This window comes from Rissa tridactyla, chromosome 4 (assembly GCF_028500815.1).
Source record: "Rissa tridactyla isolate bRisTri1 chromosome 4, bRisTri1.patW.cur.20221130, whole genome shotgun sequence".
Classification (NCBI taxonomy): Eukaryota; Metazoa; Chordata; class Aves; order Charadriiformes; family Laridae; genus Rissa; species Rissa tridactyla.
In genome coordinates, this window is record NC_071469.1 from 64,568,357 (window position 1) to 64,590,622 (window position 22,266).

Sequence of the window (22,266 nt, forward strand, 5' to 3'; positions counted from 1 at the left end):
ATGACACCCAGCTCCCAGGAGATGAATTAATAGAGGCAAAGTGGATGCCAAGACAATGTGATCAACAGAGCAATTGCATTATAGACACAGACGAGTTTTATGTGGATGCTGTGGGTTAGGAAGGCCTGGCCTGATTATGGGACGTTATTTTAACACAGAACATCAAACCTGAGTTTAAGTATGTTTATGCCACAGTCAGCACGGGCTGATACTAGGTGCTTGGCAAAGGCCTCTTCTGTGTTTTCAGTTTAATCGCTGCAAATCAGCCTCCTAAAACAGCCACGTGGTGGCAGCAACCCCTCGAGGAATCGTGATTTAGGATTTTTGGAAAGAAATTTGCTAAATATAGCCAGTTTCAATATTCCAGACGTGCATATTTAGAGGGGCTGGAACTTACTGTACCATTAAAATTACAAACTAAAAGCCACAAGCGCTCTGCCTGGCGGAGACCGCTACAGGAGTGTGCATTTCATTTTATTTCGCTTGTTCCTTTGTAGCCCCTAGAAAATCCTTTTTTTGGGGGGAGCGCTCCCGATTTGTGTTAGCAGGGCAGAGCCTTATATAAGCTGTAAGGAGGGACAACCACACATCACGTAGCAGAGGTCTTGTCACCCACCCATCAGGGCACACGGGAGCTTGCAGGGACACGTTAAAGCACAACTGGGGATGAGAGTTGATCTGGGCTCTGGTACACGTCTGTGTCTGCAGGCTGGCCGGAGCCTCCAAACCACAACAGACAAGGACCCTGTCTCTGGTTGTACCTGCTCACCAGGAGAAGGCTCTAAAATCTTGCAATGGACCATTATGAGATATGGTGCATCAGGATCATTTCTCATTTAGAAACGGTTGAAGTCAAGCAAATAAGCAGTGTAAAAAAGGGACTGGACATTTGCATGGGTGTGGGGCGCATCCAGAGGCGCTGCAGTTAGTGACACTGGTGTTTGGGAAGAGATGTGAGTCCTCATGGGGTTGGGCTGTAGCTGATCATTAATTTCTTTCCCTGGCTCGTGCTTGCATTTCGCTGCCTGTTATTTAGGGAGCGCAAGGCTTCCCAGTTACGCTGCCCGGACACTGGTTTGGCAGGGAAATGCCAGTGACAGATCTGGCCTTGCCGAGTTACATGCCTATGACTTGCTGGGGCTGAAAGGCATCAACTGGTGTTCCTCCCTCCCTGCTCTCTTGCCACCAGCTGCCTTGCAGTGCTTGGGCCCAGAAAGTACAGCAAAACTTTCTTTTTTTATGTTAGTGCCATGCTGATCTCACGTACACTCCCTGCCACGTCAGCCCGTTAAAGTACTCCACACCTGAGTCCAGCTTGGGGGAAAAAGACCAATGTTTTTTTCCTCCTAGGACTGTTTGTGCCAGGGATGCAGAAAACCAGATACCCCAGATCTGGGGTCCCTGCCAGCTCTCCCTTCAGGCTGACAGAGGGTCCTGCTGCAGGAGTACATTTTCCAATTGTTATTTCATTAGCATATGTTTTATAGCACCGTAATGTCAAGTGCTATTTTTGGCTGTGACTTCACACCAAAGCCTTTGGAAAGCCACACAGCGCAAGGAGAAGGAGGGAGGAAACAACCCAGATGATCCGTTGTTATAGTTTGAGCATGTGGGAAGCATCATCCTTTCAGCCTCCACGGAGATACAATCTAGTCATCAAGAAGTGATTCATGCTCTCAGTTTTGACTGGACGGCCACGTCCTCTGGACCAAGGTCTGAAAGGGAAAGGAGGCTGATGACTTAGAAATGGTGCTTGGAGGCAGGCGGTGCTCTGGCTAGTTTGAAGCAGGAGCAGGCAAAATGACTGTGGAGGAAAGGATGAAGGGGTGAAGTTTATCAAAGAGACAGATTAGTGCTTCTTCTGGCTCAGGAGGACAAATGAAAGGATGTGTTGCTGAGGAAATGGGTGGCAGGTGGAACTGTCAGCCCTACAAAACAAGTAGAAATATTAAGGCACTGGGTAAGATCTGGCTGAGAACTGAATATAACTCCAGTCTTGTTTGCAAAGGCTTGCAGTGCTGCTGGATTGTGACAGACACACTCTGAGCTCTGTGTTCCTGAGTGCAGAATAGAAAATTGAACATGCATTGAACCGGGGACAAGGATTTGGACCATATTTTGGGACTAGCATTTGGATCATGTGTTTGCACCATGTAAATAGAGAGGATGGGCAGACTGTAAGTGACACCAAGCTAGCTGTGAAGTGACCATTGCATACTACACACATGTGATAGGAAAGAAATAAAAAAAGTGAAACCCAAAGCATAAAATCCCCAGTGCTGCTGAATGCAGGTTTTTCTGGAAGTGACAGTCTGTCCTGATGCATTTTGTTACACCTCTCTGTGTACTGCTGCAAAGTATATTCTTTAATAAGTGGCCTTCTGCAAGACAGGAGAGTCTCCTTCTGCACTTCCACCACTCCTTTATGCGTTTCGTGGCAGTCAGTCATGGCCACAAAAAGCACAGCCAAGAAGTGCTCCTGAAAGCAAAGCCCAGCATCCAGAGCTGCTGGATCCCAGAGAGTGAGGCAGGCTCCCAAATCTGCTTTCCTGTCCTGCTGCCTGCACGTCCTTGACTGCCCAGTGCCAGCTCTTACTGGAGGAGCTGGTGGACATGGGTTCCAACCTTCCCAGGCCGGGAAGGACCTGGGACCTTCTCTCTCCCCTCTCAGAAGGTGATTTTCTGCAAAGTTTCTTGTAGATGGTGATCCTTTCTTTATTCTGCCAGTTGCTGGCATTTGGAGGTAGGAGAGGGAAATTTCACCATGAAAACGTGTTGCTCCCTGTACTCTTCTCTGCCCTTCTACTGGCAGAGCAAGGCAGTGAGAAATACTCTCTCCACAGTCCAGAGCTCTTTGGCAAACTTTTAGTTCAAGCACACTGTATCAGACTGTGGAGAGTGGAAAGAGTAAAAGCATTATATATGTAAGCAAGCACAGGATATAGACTCTCCTGTAATGGACACCCTTGTCCTGGGAGAAGGATGCAGGGATGGGTGCCAATCTGGCTGGCTTACCATTTAAAAAGTCAATAGCTGGTGACCAAAAGGTTAGTGCAGTATTATGTTAGTTTTCTGATCTTAGAAATGGGAATTTTTCTCTGTATCTTCAATGCCACCCTGTGGTAAATGTAAGAAAACGGACTTTATATGAAACGTCATATTTGGAGGAGGAAGTGGATATATGGGAGGCTAAACGGCCTAATCAGGTTTTAGTTTTTTGCTCATAAAAAATGCAGTCTTAAGGATGAGTGTTTGTGCGTGTTTTATTCTGAACCAGAATGAAATCTCCATGTAGAAAACAAAAAGGAGAAGGTCGGCAGCTCATCCATTACAGCTCATAACTGATTGTTAATATTTGGAAAAAAACCCCCACAAACAGCATGAACAACAAACTCCGGTATATGGTAGTAACAAACAAACCATGGAAAAGGAAACTTAAAAATGTTTTGCAGTAATTTACCTGCCCTGCAGTGTCATAAAGTCCCAGCAGGTGTTGTTGTCCTCCCACAGTCACAGTTACTGGAAGAGAGAAACAAGAGATGTTGTTTATGCACAAACCAGTGGCCTCATTTTTATGTTTTAAACCTAAAATGGCAACGCACCCCTGTGCTAGACGCATTAGCACGTACCTTAGAAAACGCATCCTAAACCCAGCACATAGATTGAACCCAAACTGAAGGTAACCTAAAGCTAACAGAAGCAATTGCTTTATGCCAAGCTCTTGGTTCCTCACAGAGAGATGAGCTGCACACATTGCTGCCACCGGGGGCCCAGAGACCAGGGGACATTTGCTTCTGTCTCTGCAGCCACCCGCAGACCCCCATGAGGTGCTAGGACTTGAAAGCACAAGATTCCTGCTTCCCCGCCGTGAGCATTGGGGTGGGTTTGTCATGGATCGTTGAGAGCTGGGTTGGTTTTTTTTAATTATTATTTTATTTGTTCCAGGCTGCGAAACAATGAAGAATTCAGCAGTGGTTGATGTTTGATGGGTCCCAGTGGAGGTGTGCTGCCTCTTGGGCAACATGTCCTCTCCTGTGTCATGCAACTGCAGGTGGCAGTGCTTAACGTATGGGGCTGTGTGGCGGATGCTTTGAAGGACAGAGAGGAAGAGGAGCACTAATATTTGCAGGGAAGTTGAACAGATTCTGCTGCAAATGAAGGAAAGCATGGCTTGGTTTATCGATCACACTCAGTGTGTTTACTCCTTCAGTAGAATTCACTTTGGACTTCATTCTGAGCCCACTGACATTGATGAAGATGTTTTCTCATTGCTTTTGGATGAACCCTGTTTTTGGCTGATCTCTGTAATCAGTGTTATTTTGTATAAAGGATAAGATCTGCGTTAGTGACATTTACTTAACCAGTTAATCTGCTTAAATAATTATTACTTAACTGGAAAGAAAGGGGGGGAATCCAGTTCCGCCCATTAGTCAACAGGAAGACTTTAAACATTTATCAGGAAAGTTACTCAAAATAACGGTATTCTCACAGCCCACGGACTACTACTTTTTTTAAGCATGAGGTTAAATGGCTGATATGAACATAGAGCTATGGCTGGGGGGGAGGCTAGGACTGGTGCCCATAGGCCAATAACAACTTGCAATTAATGAGGGATGGGAAAGATTAATTAACTTTTGACAAAGAAGAGGCTTGAAAACATCACACAGGTTCTTACTGATTTTTTTTTTTTTTAAGTGATAAGACTTTTGTAGGAGAAAAGCACCTGCCAGTTTATAGAATTTAATAGCTCCTGCACTGGGGAACAATGTCCTGTTTGAAACCTCTTAGACTTGAAGTCTCTGTCAGTGTGGCTGGACAGACTGATTATTCAGCAGCTTTACTTGCTTGCAAAGTGACACGGTAATTTAGCTAGCATATAAACAGAACAAACCTGACATCCTGAAAGCACAAAGGCTCCGCAAGGACCAGACTTGCTGATGAGGGCAGGACGGGCTGCACTCACCCGCTGCTGGGGCTGCCTTGTGATGTGCCAGGTAAAGAGGAGATGGAAAAGGCGCTGAGAGCCCTCCTCCGGCTCCTCAGTTCAGGAGGAAGCTTGTACACAGTGCAGCTCCCAGGGGAACTCAAGATGGGGCTAGCTGTTGAGCATGGATGTCCTTGGGTGGAAGAGCCAAGGGAAGACCCACCAGGGTGGGGAGATGGGTACCAACGCAGACAGGAGGCTGTCCAGATGCCCCATCCCCTTCCTTCAACCTGACTTGAATACACTAATTTGAACAAAACCACCTTAGAGCCTTGGTTTTCAACTTTTTGTGGTGTAAGGAGTCTGAAAATGCCCCCCTAGAGGTACGAACTGTATAAGCCTACTGACAATATGCTTGCTCTTCTTAGCTCCCTTCTCAGAAGCAGTAAGGGCCGCAGGTGGTCCTGCACAGCTTACCGGAGGCAGCCAGGAGGTGGGAGGTCTTTTCCAGGCAACCTTGGCCAGCCTCCAACCTGCCCCTGCACCAAGAAGCGCAGGAGCCAGACCTGTTCTGCTGATTTTCCTCTACTCAGGGACCGACTGTGGGACGCTGTATCCTTCAGCTGAAGGCAATTTTCTGGATGCAGAGCATTAGCCATGCAGTGCTCAGCTGGCCAAGGTGGTGTCTGGGACCGCATGTGAGCACCAGTTGCACTCTCAGTCCTTGGCTGAATTTGTTTGGAGCCTGCAGAGCACCTCCAAAGCAGGAGGGTCATGTGGCAACTGTGCGGCCATGGGGTGCGTGGAGGTGCATGTGATGTAATGTGTATGATGAATATGAAGAGACATTTGCCATATGTCAGTACTGACATAGTTATCCAGCTTTGCCTCTCATGCTGCCTGCCCCTGAGCACAGGCAAACCAAGCCAGGCCCTGCATGCAAAAGATCAGCTCGGGTATTCAGTGTTTTAAAAACTTAAAAGTCACTCTGAAATTTACTCTGTCCAGGCTCAGGCTGCTGTGAAGCTTTGCTGGCCCATCTCTTGGTGACATCTGACTGACAGAGCTACGCTGGCAAAAAGCCCTGGTGCAGATACAAATTGCTGCCTTGTTCCAGTAGTTAATAGGGTTTGGAGATAGGCTGTTTGCATAGAGGTCCAGTCCGTCTCCAGTGTACTATGTTTTGCCAGAAGGATATGCTGCGACAGCTCCTAAACTATTATCTGTGCCCTGTGGTCCATGAAGTCACGGTGGATATTTTGCAACGGGTCTGTGGAGCCACACACTGAACAGTTATTGATAGTTTGTACAGTCCAGTTTGGCTCTTGGTAACCTTTTGGAAATTCTGAGGGGGAATAAAGAGGCTGGTGGTGTCCTACCATTACTCTTCACATACACAAAGGCTAAGAAATGCAAAGATTTTTGGAAAAACAAACCCTGAGTCCCTTTTTTCCCTTTTCCTTTCTTCCCTCTTTCTCCTAATCAATTGTTCTAAACTATCTCATCATCAGAAGATATCCTTCCAGTCCACGTCACCTCTCTAAGTTTACGTCACCACCCCAGCAAAACTGTCTCGTTGGCTAAACTTCAGCAAGAGGCAAACTGCTGGTTTTGGATTCCCGTCTCTGAATGCAGCGGGGACCAAATGGCTCACACTGACAATTCAAATAACAACTGGCTCTTGAAACAGCAATGTCGAGATTAATGTATTGGTGCTGAAATTTCCACCACATTTTCATGCAGGCAAAACAGATGTCAAGATAAATGGCTTTTGCCTGTGAAAACATCATGGTATTTTTATACTAAGAGTTTATCAGTCTACCTCTGTCAGGCAAAAGGCTGTTCCACGTGTCCACTTGGTAGGTCGCATTTATGAGCTGAGATTGCTCTGCTAGATTTGTAGGCCTTATTTTTGGCTTTATCTCAGTTTACTTTTACTTATCCTGTTACTATCTTTTCCTGTTCTCTCAGTGGTCGAGCCTATGGGAACCCAACACAGAATTCCTTCTCAGTCATTGGGGTAATCAGGCTCCTTACGGGCTTGTGAACTTGGCTTTATGAGCAGTCTTGGAGTAACAACATAAATACAAACTCTTCTTGCCATTTACTGGCCATACTGATATATTGATTAAGCACTGCAACGGCATGGCCTTTAACACCAAGTGCAGTGGGGATTGCAATGAAATGTGGCTGAATGTGGCACAGTCCTGGTTCTCATTTGGCTCCAGTCTGGGTTGCATCAGACGACGTGGCAGGGCAGACATTTTCCTCCTTTCACTGGGTGGTTTTAACCAAGTGCAGGATGTGTAAAACACTGCTTTTAAAAAGTTAGTTAGATCATAAATTAGCTGGGTATTTCTCGATAGAGTTTGAGTAACTATTTTGGGTCACCTCCAGGGCTTTGTCACAGCTTTGTGTGCCTGGAGGTTTTGTTAAAGGGCTTCAACACAGAGCTCTGAAACATGCTGTCCTGCTCGAAGGCCACAGCAGAAAGGCAAGGTGCTAGATGGAGTTATTGTGTGGGCTGGATATGGGGTGTGGACCATGAATTGGTCTGAGCTGGGAGCTCTGTTTTTAAAGACGTGATTAGTTTGTGTTCCTGGGGACAACATGACAATTTTTATTGATATTCTTGCTGCTCAGGTTGCCCCAGGTCCACCTGTCAATGGTCGGTCTTTGACAAACTCTTCCCTCATTGTATTTCATTTGCTCACAGCAAAGCCCTGGTGACTCTTTGTGACTGAATTTTCCCTTGGAAGAGCCCTTCAGCCACACAACAGCAACATTCATGGTCTACACTGACATAAAGGGGACGTAAGTTGTCTGCTGCCTTCCAAGAATCTCTTATCCTTGATGAATAGCACAAAGCAACACGTAAGTCTCTGGTATGACACCAAACTAGGATACAACGGCTCAGACGCCCTTAGCTGTGGTACAGGACAGTGGATGTGCACATCATGGAGAATTTTTCCATGCTTGTGAAGAAGTCCTTGCAGAATCAAATGACTGTGAAACTGCTAACCAGAATATACACAATAGCTTAGGTAATGCCTAATGTGATACCACATGGGAGAAGTCATCTATTTATTCTAGTGCCTTCCTGCCAATAAATTAAGGTCCAGCTGCTTTGGAGAGAGATGCCAGGAGCCTAACAACAAGCAGAGATGATAGCACCTGCCTGGATGGGAAGGCTTTCTCGTCTTTCTTTGGGGCAATTGGTCTGCATCAAGCCGCAAACTTTCACAAGGGCCATCTTCTGCCCTTGTCAGCAAGTACGGGCTATTAAATTTGTGCATTTGTCTGTTCACTATATGTACCAGATATATGTAAGAAGCAATAGGAGAAGAGGAAATGGCCTCAAGTTATGCCAGGGGAGGTTTAGATTGGGTATTAGGAAAAATTTCTACACTGAAAGGGTTATCAAATACTGGAACAGCCTGCCCAGGGAAGTGGTGGAATTGCCATCCCTGGAGGTATTTAAAGATGGGTAGATGTGGTGCTTAGCAACATGGCTTAGTGATGGTTTTGTCAGTGTTAGGTTGATGGTTGGACTCGATGATCTGAAAGGTCCCTTCCAGCCTAGACAATTCTATGCTACTTAACTAATGGCTACCAGTATAAGAACAACTGCAATTCTGGTTGACCTGCTGGCAGTAGAAATGCACAAGTCTGTTTCTTTTCCAGCTGGGAAAGAGGGTAAAATCAGAAGAGAGACAAAAGAACAGGTTTTGGTCAGCTGCAGTAGAGTTTAGATGGAAATTTCAGGTTCTTACTGCTTTAAGAGATGGGTAGACGCTTGACCAAGTTTTTCATTTCTAGATAGAAAGCTCTTTACATGTGTGCCTTATAGAATTCCTTTCACTTTCAAAGGTGCTTGTTCATACAGGTCTCACTCAAGAGGGAGCAGTTTTAAACTCTTGGCTTCGGCTTGTGCCCAGTTTTACAATGCTACTTCAAACCAAATCCTTTGTTCCTGCACGTATTTGTCAGGTGAAACTCTACATGAAACTGTAACTGGATCTGATCAACGTGTTAAATACAGATCAGAAACTAAGGAGGGAGGATAGCAATGAGAAATAAACTGAGCAATATTTTTGTCTTTAAAATACATATGCACACACATATACACACTTGTATTTTATATACAAAATACAGAAATCTATGTATTTTTCCAGTTTCTAGTTGAGCAAAAATTTCAGTTGTAGAGTGAATTATTTTGTTTTGACTTGGGCCATCCTAATCATGCCCAGGACATTTGAAAAGGGGAAGGATCCATATTCATGAAGGAACATTGACATTTTTGGCAAAATAATGGGTGAACCACTCCATGCTTGATGGCAGGGACTGGAACGACAGTGTCATCTCAGAGGACTAGAGCAGCTCCCAGGGAGGTGAGAAATGATTCTCCTTCTCCTCAGTTCTCGCATTAAATGAAGATGCTGATACGCCTTCTTCCTTGTGAATATGCCCTAAATCTACCGCAACACAACCCATAAAATCAGAACATTTTCAGCAATGACAGAACCATTCATTCCCAGTTTCCTCTGTGTTCTTTAACAGAATTATTGTCAATTAATTCATATAAAGAATAAAGTCCACCTGCAATTGAGGGTTTTTTTAATCTTTTTTTGTTGTTGTTGTTTTGTTTTTGTATGCTTTCCTCAGCATAGATTTGAGGTTTAAGTTGAACTCCTCAGAAGGGAGGACCAGTCAATGATTTCCCCAGGAAGTTTTACTCCCTCCCTGATAATCATCTTTGCGAGGCACGACCCAAGTCCAGACCACATCTTCAAGAGCAAATGCATTGTCTGTGGACTGCAGCAAATGCCAGGGTGTTTCAGGGACATCAAGTTCTTTCCTTTGGCACCTTTCAGAGTGATTTCTGTGAAATGAAGTTATCGATATACTGAATGTGGCGTGTTCTCCAGCAGCTGATATCCCGGGGATACTGACAATATGTTTGCTTGCTGAGTAACATTTTCCTTCCTTCCTGAATGTAGTTTTCTGAAAACTTTTGTAATGAACTGGAAATCCCTCTCCTCTTCACAGATGTCTGCTGCTCTCTGGGGCTTACCCCAGGCACGATGCGAGTTTTTTTGTAGGAGATTGTTTGAAGAACGGTGATTTTAAAAATTTTGTTTATAAATGGTCTTTTTTTGTACTGCACAGCTCCTAAATAAGAATGTCTATGGCTGAAACGTAAGGAGCCCTGTTATGTTCCAACTAGGGGCTGAAACTCAAACATGACTCAAAAACATTTAGGCCTCTAATTCCCTTTGGTTCCTGTAACCGCCAGGCATCTAAGTAACTGAACTGAACATACATATCCCAGGCTTTAAGAGATAGCAGCTTTGAATATTCAACAGGAAAGCAAAGTGAATGCACTGAGTGAATTTTTGTAGCACCTTCTAAGTGCTCCAGGTGCATTTATGAATCCTACTTTGGCCATATTTGGGTCGTATTTGTGTTCAGAAATATCTTTCTTTGGCTGATTCAGGTGAAGAAAATAGGGGTAGGGCTGCCAGGGATTAATCTCTCACCTGCTGCTTTGCTTTTGATTGGGTCAGCGTCTGGGGAACTTTATTTTAGCTGCTGTGGACCTATCTTCAGGCGATTCTACACAGCTGCAGCTGAAGCTGGAAACACTTAGGAGATCTGCAAATGAAAGTCCTAGTGATGCTACAGTCCGGCACACACCAAAGGAAGCTGGTCAAAACAAGAGTAAGAAAGACCTTAATGACGTCCCCATCATTCAGGCCAGGAATGACAATCAACTCAGCTGAGCTCTAATAACTGTTTGCTGCTTTAGCTAGAAGGATATCCCGGTAGCGTTCCTCCTTGGAAATATTCCCTTTGCTCTGACTGAATGCGACGCTACAACACTGTGTGGCCAACACACCTAGGGCAGATAAGCGCTGGTGTCACAGGACGCTTGGCTCACTCGGGGTCTGCAAGTGCCCTGTGACTCAAGCCTGGGCCAGTCTTCACTTCCACACGTGAGGGTCATCTCCAGGAAACCGAGTCACACATTGCTCACGGCACGTTCGCCCATTTCCTCCTTCATGACAAACAAGATTTGATTACAGCCAAATTGATTCGCTCCCTCAGACTTATCCTGCAGTTTAACTGTATTCTTTCAGAAAGAAAAATCAAAAGCATGCTATTTTGCCCTGTAATTGGCCTAAATACCTCACTTTAGATGTAAATTGTACTAAATGCCTTTCTTTAATTGCTCCTGTAGTCCTCTACCACTAGATCTTTCCGGCCTCTGAGAGCCAGCATTTTTCAAAGGAAGGGCTCTGAGTAAACCTCACCATTTTCTGTCACCTCATCAATGGATGAGATCTGTGTTCTGCTGAGCAAATACTTTTGCCCATCTGATATTTACAATATCTGAAAAACATTTCCAGTCTGCTCCCCGTGGTGGGAGCACAGAGAGGCCTCCAGGGCTGGGATTCAGCTGATTTCACTCAGTGTAGCTCTTGGTCTAATGAGGTGGTGAGGAATTTGCTGCTTTGTCTTTAGGCCACAGACATCCAGTGATTTTAAAGCCAGATAGGATTCACAGCATCATTTATTCTGCTCTAAATAGCTTATCTAGTGTCTTCCTACAAGGCATATTTTCTTGTTCTTATATCATTCTTGTAGCTCTTTTCAAAATCCTTTTTCAAGCAGTTGCCAGGGCTAGACAGTGTGGTCTAGCAATGGTTTCATTAACGATCTAGCCAGAGGTAACACGACTTTCCTATTTCTACCTGTCATCCCTCAACGGCTGATCTAAAGCTCGCATTGGTTGATTATTCTTGTTGTTTAATGAGTCTTGCAGTACGTTATGCTTTTTTTAAGGCCAAAGTCAAGTCATTCTTGGGTTTTGTGTTTGTAAGCCTTTTTATTATATTCTTTTTAGCTCTGCAGTTGCATGGAAAACCTGGAGACTGGAACTCAAACGCCCACTGAAGGCATCTCACAGATGGGGAAGCAAACAGTCATGCTCCTGCAACGCTCTCATGGTATGGAAGTCAATGTTACAGACTGTTGGAAGTTTGGGAATGACTATGCAGAGAGGTCCTGCATCCTGTAAAGCAGGACATTTCAGGTACTTCTGGAAGCATCAAAGAAGCGATATCTAAACACTTTTCAATGTTTCCTTTCCAGACATTTCTCCACTGCCTATAGGGATTGCTCTTCACCTTGGACTCCTATTTTTTTGCGCATGGCAAGGGGCACCCTACTCCCTTCTGCCTTGTCTGTACGGGCCTGAGGGGTCCAGTGGAATTGGTGGGAAAACGCCCAATCCCAACTCCCATTGAAGCCACGCTGGGGAAGCAGGCTGACAAAAAATGACAGCTCTATTGTCCCGTTCTGCAACAGGAATAGATTCATCTAGACAGTGTCATCCTATAGGAAGATTCATGACTTGCACTATGTGGTTTTTTAGCATCTTGAGAGGAAAAAGGCTGTGGCTCTTCACAGCTGGGTATTTGCTATGCAGAGACAGCAAACAGACAAGATGTACCAGTCCATCAATCATTTTTATTCAAGCAGCTGATATGAAATGCTGTAAATCTTTCAAAATGCATTGAGAAGTCAGACTTCAGCGTTCGCCAGCTTACATGACAGAGAACACAAAAGCAGTGGAGGTGGATTAGGAAGATCAAGCAGAATGGATCTGGTCCAGAAATGGATGAAAGAGAATGGAAATTCCCAAAGCTTTCAGAACAAGCACAACACTAAAACATGAGCCAGCTTCTTCCCAGTCTGGGACATTACTTATTTATAGACAGCATGAATGAAGTTGATTTATTGGAATCATTGACCTCATTGTTTGTAAAATCAGCACTGGAGGATTTCCCCTGCATCCCAGTGAGTTATTGCTGTGCTAATCAATCCTTGAACAAATTCAGCTTTGCTGATAGCAGACTCCAAGGAACCTTGGGGTCTCCGCAAGAAAAGCTGTGCCCAGTTTATCCAGTAATACAGTCCTGAGGGAGCTCTTGGGACCTCAGCGCTGTGCAAAGCTGCGCTAGATGGAAAAGGCTAACTTGATTATAGCGCGTGGGGAATTGAAGAACAATCGACATCGTGGCTAAGAGAGTGTTTTGTTAGATTTCATTCTGTCTTAAATAAAGGGCTGTGCTCTGCAGCAGACTGGGAGGTGCTTCCTAAGTATTTCAGCTCACTGTGCACCATCCGCTGTCCCTGTGGAAGGCAGTTCTGCTCCTGAGTTAGAAACTAATAATAACTGCCAAGGTAAATGTACTAAATGGACTCTTGTGTGCACATTTCAATGATACTCTAATTGAGGGTCTTTTTACTCTTTACTGAAAGTAATAGCACTAAATCCAAGCAAATGCAAGACAGAGGAAGAAATGTAGCATTGAGCAGTATAAATAGATAGATCGCGAATATGTTATTAAAAATACTATGATTGTTCTTAAACAATGAGGAATACTAGACATCTTCTTAACCTCGATGGAGGGAAAGTGCCCTTCCTGAGACCACGTGACTGTTTGTGGCATTGAGATGAATGAAACAACAAAAATTTGGCCATGACCACAAAGTGAGCCTATCCAAAAAGTGAAAGGCAGAATATAGATTACTATCTATATCTATATTTTTTTCTCTTCTAAATATTTTTAAAGCTTCCATCACCACAGCACAGTATCTAGGAATATATCCTTATCTAGAGCTGGGCTCAAGTCAATAGCAAAGGTGGTAGAGCTCTGAGATTATTAAGGATAATTGGAGTGATCTTATTAGAATTACCTATACTGACCTGGTCTACAACAGACCAGATGCTATAGCATTTTCAGTTTATTTTAACACAGCTAAAGTCAGTCAAGACTCTTTAAATCAACTGTTTACTGAAAACTAATTCCGCGAAGGATATATTTGGAGTCTCCTCACAGTGATGCTGACATCATGGTAAGCAGAGCAAGGAGCGTGAATTTTACTCCAAGGACAAAAAGTGGGAATAAAGGGAGCCTCTGACTCTTTGCCTAGCTCCTCTCTCCTGTCTGTATAAGGCAACAAGTCATTCCTCTAGCTGCAACTGAGTGCCGGGGAAAAGACTATCTCCAAAGTTATGTCAAGCATCTGGTTATCAAGGGAACACGAGACTCAGTAAGTAGCATCAGAATACATGGAAGATTAGTGCCAAAATGAGACAAATTTCACTGAAATATATCCAGGCAATACACAGGGTGTTTCCCAGAGCACGGGAGGACAAGGCTTTCTGTGTGGTTGGGGCGAATCAAGGCAGTTCTCCACTCTTGCACTGCTCGAGGATCAGAGATAGGGTTTTTTTGCCTGGAAGGAAGAGGAAAGCAGTCTGGAGAGGCAAAGTTGCCTAACAGCGCTGGATCTTCACTGTACCAGTGTCTTCCCCAAAACTGTGGTGATCTGCTTTTGCCTGGGTTAGATGGCAGTGGGAACAAATAATGCTGATGGAGGGGCACTAAATCTCTGCTCTGCAGTGGATGGGTTGTCCTCACTGTGGGCTGGATCTTCAGATGATGGAGTAGCTATATAACAATGACTTATACTGGCAGAAGACCCTATGCTCCGAACTTGACAGAGGTCCCAGGTTGGCATGAAAGAGATTTCAGCAAAAGCATTTTAATCTCCAACAGTTAGTGGACTGAATTTTTTGACAACTTCACGGCTGATAAACTGGGGAGATTTCATTTCTTGGGTTCCTGAAGAGTTCCTGGCTAAGAGTGGCCAAGGGCAGATAGTCTGTGCCAGCCATGCTCGTTTTCAGTATTGCACCACATTAATCAGCGTTGGTAATTGTGTTAGGGCAGCGAAGGAATGAGGAGTGTGGAACTAAGACGGACCTGTCCTGGATGCTGGATCAGGGCGGGTGAGAGATATTACCCCGGCAGCGTCAGCTGCGACAGCTTGCAGTGCACTACGGCACATCCTACTGCTGCTGGGTGTGAGGCGGGGGGAAAATGGCTTCTCTGTTTACCAGCATCTTCCACAAAAAGTACAGATGCCAAAGCCAAAAAGGAAGAAAAATTTGTCTATGATATACACAGAAGCGTACAGGAGTGTGTCTTCCATAAGAACCTGATATTAGGGGAAATACGATTGATGGGCAGGAATATAAACCAGGAGGCAGCCACTGACTTGGCTGCTGTCTGTGCAAAGAGCCTGAGTCTCCTATTCCTTACAATCAGGTGCCTGGAAAGCTGACCAAATCTGAGCTTGTGCTGCACCTAATGCAAAGATGTGGCTAGTGACGGGCTGAGGTGTTTTGGGTGCTGCATTTGGGCACAGACCTGTGGGGTATGTGTGGTTGGGGGGTGTGCGTGGGTGCGCGTTGGGTGGGTGTGTGTCCCAGGTGCTGCCATGTGCATTTGACCAAGACACCTGCAGTCAGACCCGCTCTCCGGCTCAGACAGCAGAGCGATGCCTCGGGCGTCATTTCAGAGTTACGGTAGCATAGCTTAAAATAGCATTTGACCCTCTGAGCTGTGAACCGCTGGGCCAGGGGCACATTTGGCACATGGAACTGCATCTAGCTGTCTCCGGCGTAATGCATTGCCTGACGTGCTAAGGTAAGTGCGAGAGTTCAGGAGCATTAGATTTGCCCAAACTCCGTCGCTTCCATAGCTGACGTTTTACATACCGTCAATCCTGGTTTGGGCAGGGGAAAGATTAAACAACGTTTTGAGGCCCCTTCTAACACCAGCCTCTCTGATGTTTTGTCTGCATCTTGTTTAAGTTTGACATTAATGCTGACTTTTCCCTTGAGTGCTTCCCTGTGAGGCATTGCTTGAAAGGGCTTTAACAGAAAGTACCTGTTCCCGAACCCAAGGAGGACCACAACAGAAACTCTGCTTTGCATTTCCCAGAAACGGAATCAGGCCCATTGTACTTAGCACCAGCACTTAACTTCAGCTGCTAACTCTGCAGCTTGCAGAGATTAGCCAAACATTTGTGCAGCAGCTCTAAACCTATATGACTTAGGAAGCAGAAACATTAAACACCGTAAAAAAAAGTCTTGGAAATATTTAAACTTTCTGATAAGAAAATCTGAAGTTAGGATTTTTTTTTTTTCTTCCCTTGGCTACCAGGATAGTTTTAAACACTGTTAATGCTTTCTCTACGTCCTGCTGAGAAGCCTTGCACTTTCCTCTCCAGTGTGGCAGCGGCTGCAGACAATGAAGTGATTGTAATGTTGAAAAAGCAACAGATGCCGATGGATGAAATGCCTGGCCTTAACCCTCTGTGTGTCTGCGTCGCGCACACGTGAAAGGGAGAGAAGGTGAGTGGAAACCTGAGGGTAGGATACCCTTCTGCTTCCTTCAAGTGTGACTGCTCTCATGCAGCAGAGCGTGATCCAGCCCCCCTCATTTAAGAAGGGTGCTTCCTACCACCAGGGATGATTTGGTGGCCTTTTCAGCCCCAACTGGGTCTTGCAGGAGAGCAAGAGGCTGCATGTTGGCTGCAGCCCAGCCCTGGATGTACAGAAGAAGTGCTGAAGTGCCTGGTTGAGCTGAGGCCAGATTTTTTTCCTTTGGACAGAAAAAATAAATCCAATAATTCCTGTCGAGCCGGACAGGAATTTTCAGCTAGAAAATGCGATTTCTACAGAATCAGAAGTTTCCATGGGAAGCTGGCACTTTCAACAGAAGAGTTCAGGTGTTTCCACTGGAAGAAATGAAGTGAAATGATGTAAAATAACTGACCCTGATCTGAACTGTTCCCTTTGTTGAAAAGACCTGAACCAGTTTTAAGTCAAGCTGTTTCCCTGCCGTAAGGGTAACGTGTGCTGCGAGCGGTGACTGCTGCACCGGGAGGAGTAACCCCTGAGGGGAATCCAGCCACGCAGACCCAGGACACAGGGAGGCACCGTGGGCATCGTGGCAGCTGGTGGCTTTCTGGGCAATGGGCAATGCAGCATGGATGGGGAGTGGGGCAAAACGCAAGCACCAGGATGAGCCTATCAGTTGCTTTTTATGATGGTGAAAGCACTATGGAGTGCTTTTTATGATGGTGAAAATGGCATTTGAGTCCAAAATCTGTTATTTCATATGCATTAAAACTAAGGACTCAGAAGGTTGTGATTAATGGAGCAGGGTCGAGTTGGAGGCCTGTAACCAGTGGTGTCCCTCAGGGGTCAATACTTGGACCAGTATTGTTTAACGTATTCATCAACGACCTGGACGAGGGGACAGAGTGTATGCTCAGCAAGTTTGCTGATGATGCCAAAGTGGGTGGGGTGGCTGACACCCCAGAGGGCCGTGCTGCCATCCAGCGTGACCTAGACAGGCTGGAGAGCTGGGCAGAGAAGAACCTAATGAGGTTCAACAAGGACAGGTGTAGGGTCCTGCGCCTGGGGAGGAAGAATGTCAGGCACCAGTATAGGTTAGGGGTGGACCTGCTGGAAAGCAGCTCTGAAGAAAAGGATCTGGGGATCTTGGTAGACAGTAAATTATCCACGAGCCAGCAATGTGCCCTTGTCACCAAGAAGGCCAACGGAATTCTGGGCTGCACAGGGAAGAGTGTGTCCAGCAGGTCAAGGGAGGTCATTCTCCCCCTCTACTCTGCACTGGTGAGGCCACAACTGGAATACTGTGTCCAGCTCTGGGCTCCCCAGTTCAAGAGAGACAGGGAACTACTGGAGAGAGTCCAGCGTAAGGCAACAAAGATGATTGAGGGATTGGAGCATCTCCCTTATGAGGAAAGGTTGAGAGACCTGGGACTCTTTAGCCTGGAGAAGAAGAGGCTGAGGGGAGACCTTATTAATGTTTACAAGTATCTAAAGGGTGGGTTTAAGGAGGATGGAGCCAGACTCTTTTTGGTGGTTCCCAGTAACAGGACGAGGGGTAACGGGCACAAGCTGGAACATAGGAAGTCCCGATCAAATATGAGGAAAAACTTCTTTACAGTGAGGGTGAGAGAGCACTGGAACAGGCTGCCCAGGGAGGTTGTGGAGTCCCCTTCTCTGGAGACTTTCAAGAGCTGCCTGGATGCAGTCCTGAGTGATGTGCTCTGGGCAATCCTGCTTTAGCAGGGGAGTTGGACTAGATGATCTCCAGAGGTCACTTCCAACTCTGAAAAATTCCGTGATTCTGTGATTCCGTAAGGCTGGCACAGATAGGTGTGACCACCCCTTTGATTTGAAAGTTTTGAAGTGAAATGGATGAGTTTTTTTTCCAGTGGATCCATTTACTTTCTAATTTATTTACAGAAAGTTTGCTCTTATGAAGATTTTATAATTTTAAAGCTTTCATCCTCATGTACAATGAAAATCAATTTTGAAATGTGTAGCTTTTCCAAGTGACAGGAATTTGTAATAGGTTTCTGCTCTAACCAAAGCTCTTTAAACTTCTAACTCTGAGATCATGATTAATTAATTTAACTTTTCTGTTAATCATTCCATGGTTGAATGCCAATTTTGTATCAAATCAAATGTTCTAATTCAGCTGAATTTCCAGGGATGTCTTGCACTCCCTGTTAGCTATAACTCCATTTAGACTGTATTTACTCTTGAAAAGATTTATTAGGTTTCATTCACCTTTTCTTCCACTCTGTGAACATCAGAGGCAGAGGAATTACTTTTGGTTGTGAGAAATATCAATCATAATGTCTTGTCACTGGAAAAAAAAAAGGTGAACTAATTTTGAAACAACTGGTGTATATTTTTATGTAAATTGCTCTTAAAATGTTTTGATCTTAAAAAGCAATGGTCCCTAGGTGCAGAAGAGCAGAAATTTATGATGAAATGATTATTTTTATAACATTTCCTTGCTTCCCTTAACAGAGAAATGAAAATAGTCAGCAAAGTAAAGGATAGCAGCATACCTCAATTAAAAAATCAAAATATTAGGCATATGAAATTTGGCACCTATTTTCGCCTCTGGAACTTATTCTTTTGTCTGGCAGAAATATTATTTATTTTCCACCTAGCTTTATTCAAGGTTGTGTTTGCTTAAAGATTGACCGAAATATGCAGTCCTTAAAAGAGATTCATTCTGAGAGACTGTTTTAAACATCATGCCTGGTAATTTTTTCTGTTTCACACTGCTCTCCAGAGAACTGAGCAGTTCATTCTCCCTTGTTTTCTGGAGCTTTCATCTGTATTAGAAAATGCTGACACACTTCTTCAGCTACATGAAAGTGCCACTAATGGGGATCACGTCTGACTTCAGAGAAAAGGGACTTTGAAGAAAAAAAATCACAGAACGTTGCAAATAAAGGAGAAATGAATTGAGGTAGAAAATCCACAGCTAATGATTACCAAATATGATATGAATAGCACCTTTGATTTGAGTTACTGGTTAGCACAGCGGACGGATTTTAAGCAGCGCATTTTACACAATCAGATACATGAAACCCCTTGTTTTTAAGGAAGACATTGTTCTCCGTTTCTATTTTTATGACGGCAGCACTTCGGATTATGACTCCATTGTATTAGGCCGGTGCAAACGGGTGGGCAGAGGCCAGCCCGGCAAACACGCCAACAATGAAGGTGGAGAAAGAAAATATCCTGTTTCACGGCAAGGGAAAAAAGGTGCACAGAGGGGACGTGGCTCTTCGGGGCCATGCTGGGCAGCCGGGGACGGCTGGGGTACAAAACCCCGAGCCTTCATCTGTGGCTTTGTCTCAAAACAGAGAAGTCTTTGGGTTTGGACATCGCTGCAGGCAGCAAATCCCCCTGGGTGATGCTCAGAGCCTGGCCTTTGTGTCCTGCTCATCCCTGTGGGACAGTCCCAGGTCCTTTACTCTTGCAGGTGCCTGGATCATCAGCGGAGAAAAACGGCACGTTGCCCATGTGCGCTTTCGGAAAGCAAGAGCGTCTGCAATATTTTATTTGAGCTGATTTCCCTGACAACAAGATTAGAGTGGCTAAACATTGCTGCCGCTGGAAATTGATTTTGAACATTAGCAGGACAAATGCTCACCTCGACTGCAACTGCCTGGCAGGGATTGCTTCTCTTTAGTGGCTGGGATGTTGCTGAGTTTTCAGGCATGCTGTAATTTTGCATTGATTTTTAATTAAACAGTGCTGATGCTTGTATAAACAGGCACCTTGGGGTCTAGCGCTGACTTTGTCCAGAGCAGAACTCATCAAATAACGTTTTTTCCTGGTTCCTGCCCTCTCAGAGTAACGTGTCTGACAGATGACCAGAAATTCATTCAAAAAGTACATCCACAAAGAAATCAGGCTGACAGATTAAGTAAAACAGATATTAACTCAGACACCTCTAAGCTCAGCTGAAGCGGATTGTTCCACACAGAGAAAAGCCAAGTCCTGGAAAAAAATGTTTTCTTGTGTATTTCTGGCAGTTTTTTAAACAAAACCCCTTTTAAGGGGTTTTGAGCATCTTTTGTGCATCCTCATGGGGACAAACTTAGAAATCATTGCAAAACCCTCAACTATCTGCTTTGGTGCCACAAAAATTGAGTGAACAAACTCATAGAATCATAGAACGTGTTGGGTTGGAAGGGACCTTTAAAGGTCATCTAGTCCAACCCCCCTGCAGTCAGCAGGGACATCTTTAACTAGATCAGATTGCGCAGAGCCTCATCAAGCCTGGCCTTGAATGTCTCCAGGGATGGGGCCTCCACCACCTCTCTGGGCTACCTGTTCTAGGGTCTCACCACCCTCTAATCTAAACCTACCCAGCTCTAGTTTAAAGCTGTTGCCCCTCGTCCTATCGCTACGTGCCCAAAAAGGCAGGTAAAAGGAGGCTGTGAGATTCCGGGGAGGGTTTAGCCATTTTGCGCTGCACCTTTCGCTCATGCCGGCGGGCGTGAGCAAGCTCTGGGGCCGAGCGCTGGTTCAGCAGAGCTGCAAAGGAGGGAGCTCACGGCTGCATGGGTTACAGAGGTGCCAGGGCTCTCCTGTACCAACCCTAGGCTTGATTTCTGAGCTCCTTGCTGCTGTCACGGATTGGCATTATTAAGGATATCTCTTTGGCTGCTTTCAAACCCATCCATATAAGGAAAGCTGCCACCCAGCTGCTTCGGGAGAGAAATGCAAGGGGGAGGTTGATGTTCGTTTTAAACCCTCTCTGACGCTGCCTGCAGGAGGTGGAGGGAGCACCACATACATCTGGGATGTGTAAATCTGTCTGTCCAGCTGCCTGCTAACGCTCTGATGCAATGGGGCGCTCTGCTCTGCAATTAGTGACCACACCATGTGCTCAATTATGGCTTGCGGCGAAACAAAGTGGCAGGAAAGAGGAAGCAAGCGTGGACCAGAGAACTTTGTCCAAAAACCCAAAGACAGATCTAAAAGAAAAAAAAAAGTGCATAATTTTCATTTGAATTGCTGGTGGTTTTAGTGCTTTGAGCAACGCACCTTTTCTCTTTCCCTTCTGTCTATGTTTTTCTGTTCTTGTTTCAAACCAAAGTTTGCCGCAGGGAGGCAGGGTAAGAGATTTTCACTCTACAAAATGCTGAAGGAAGAATGAACAGAGCCGCTTTCAGCTAGCGCGCTTTCTCTCTCTTTCTGCCTTTTCCTCTGATCTCAGGGTTATCCAGAGCTCCTGCAACCACAGCAGAAGCAGGACAAAACCAGTGCATAAAATGATGCCTACGTTTTGGCTGTAGATTTAACGCAACCAGGCAGGCAGCGGATGCAAGGAAGGGGTCGTGCAATATCGACTGCACGGGAGCTGGGAGCGGGAGGGCGAGGAAGGTGCAGCTCGGTGCATTTATTCCAGGCTCAGCCTCGCAGCCCCTCCTCTCCCCGTGCCGCTGCCCCTCCACCAGCTCTCACAGCAGCCATCGGCCGGAGCCCCCCTGCGGGTCAGGTAAACCAGCTCCGCCTGTACCCAGACTGACCCAGCGCTGCCGGACAGTGAACGCCTTACGTAGCCCTTCCACGAGGCCACCACGCGGTGCAGGCCCGAGAGGACCCTTCCCTCGTGTAGCTTGCCAGCAGCAAGCGCTGCGTGTGCGCACACAGCATTTGCTTTTGTGTCACGTTCTCCTTTGCCAAGTGACATTTTCCACAGATGCTGGATGAGATCAGTCTGCACCTGCACATGTGTGTGTAACTGAGGCTGCGATTAGCCAGTTTGTTTGAACAACTGTGGTTTCAGCCTTAAGCTCTTTTTTTTTTTCCCCCCATACGCTTACAGCTCCCATTTCTAAAAATTTGATCTCCTGCATATACCGAGTCTGTGCTGCAATAGATGCACTGCAATTACTGCCCTCTTCTACTGTACAAACCAAACTCTTTCCCCTCTGGCATACGGCTGCTTTGTCTGTTGTTTGTTTTTGAAGCATTTATCATCATAGCCAAAAAGTAAGCTGTAATATCTGGGAGATATACCCAAATTCTTAAATTAACACTGAGAATACTCGTGGAGAGCAGG

At 45.4% G+C, this 22,266-nt stretch overlaps 1 protein-coding gene across 3 annotated transcripts in view; it reads right to left on the minus strand.

The window, feature by feature from the left end:
• RHOJ (ras homolog family member J) overlaps window positions 1-22,266 on the minus strand; it is a 64,688-nt gene that overhangs the window by 13,322 nt on the left and 29,100 nt on the right. For all 3 annotated transcript variants that reach the window (XR_008466218.1, XR_008466217.1, XM_054200263.1), the window contains exon 2: window positions 3,461-3,519. Coding sequence is in view for 1 of the 3 variants with exons in the window: in XM_054200263.1 (XP_054056238.1) it covers window positions 3,461-3,519 (59 nt within the window). In the remaining 2 variants the exon portion in view is untranslated. The remainder of the gene's footprint in view (window positions 1-3,460; window positions 3,520-22,266) is intronic.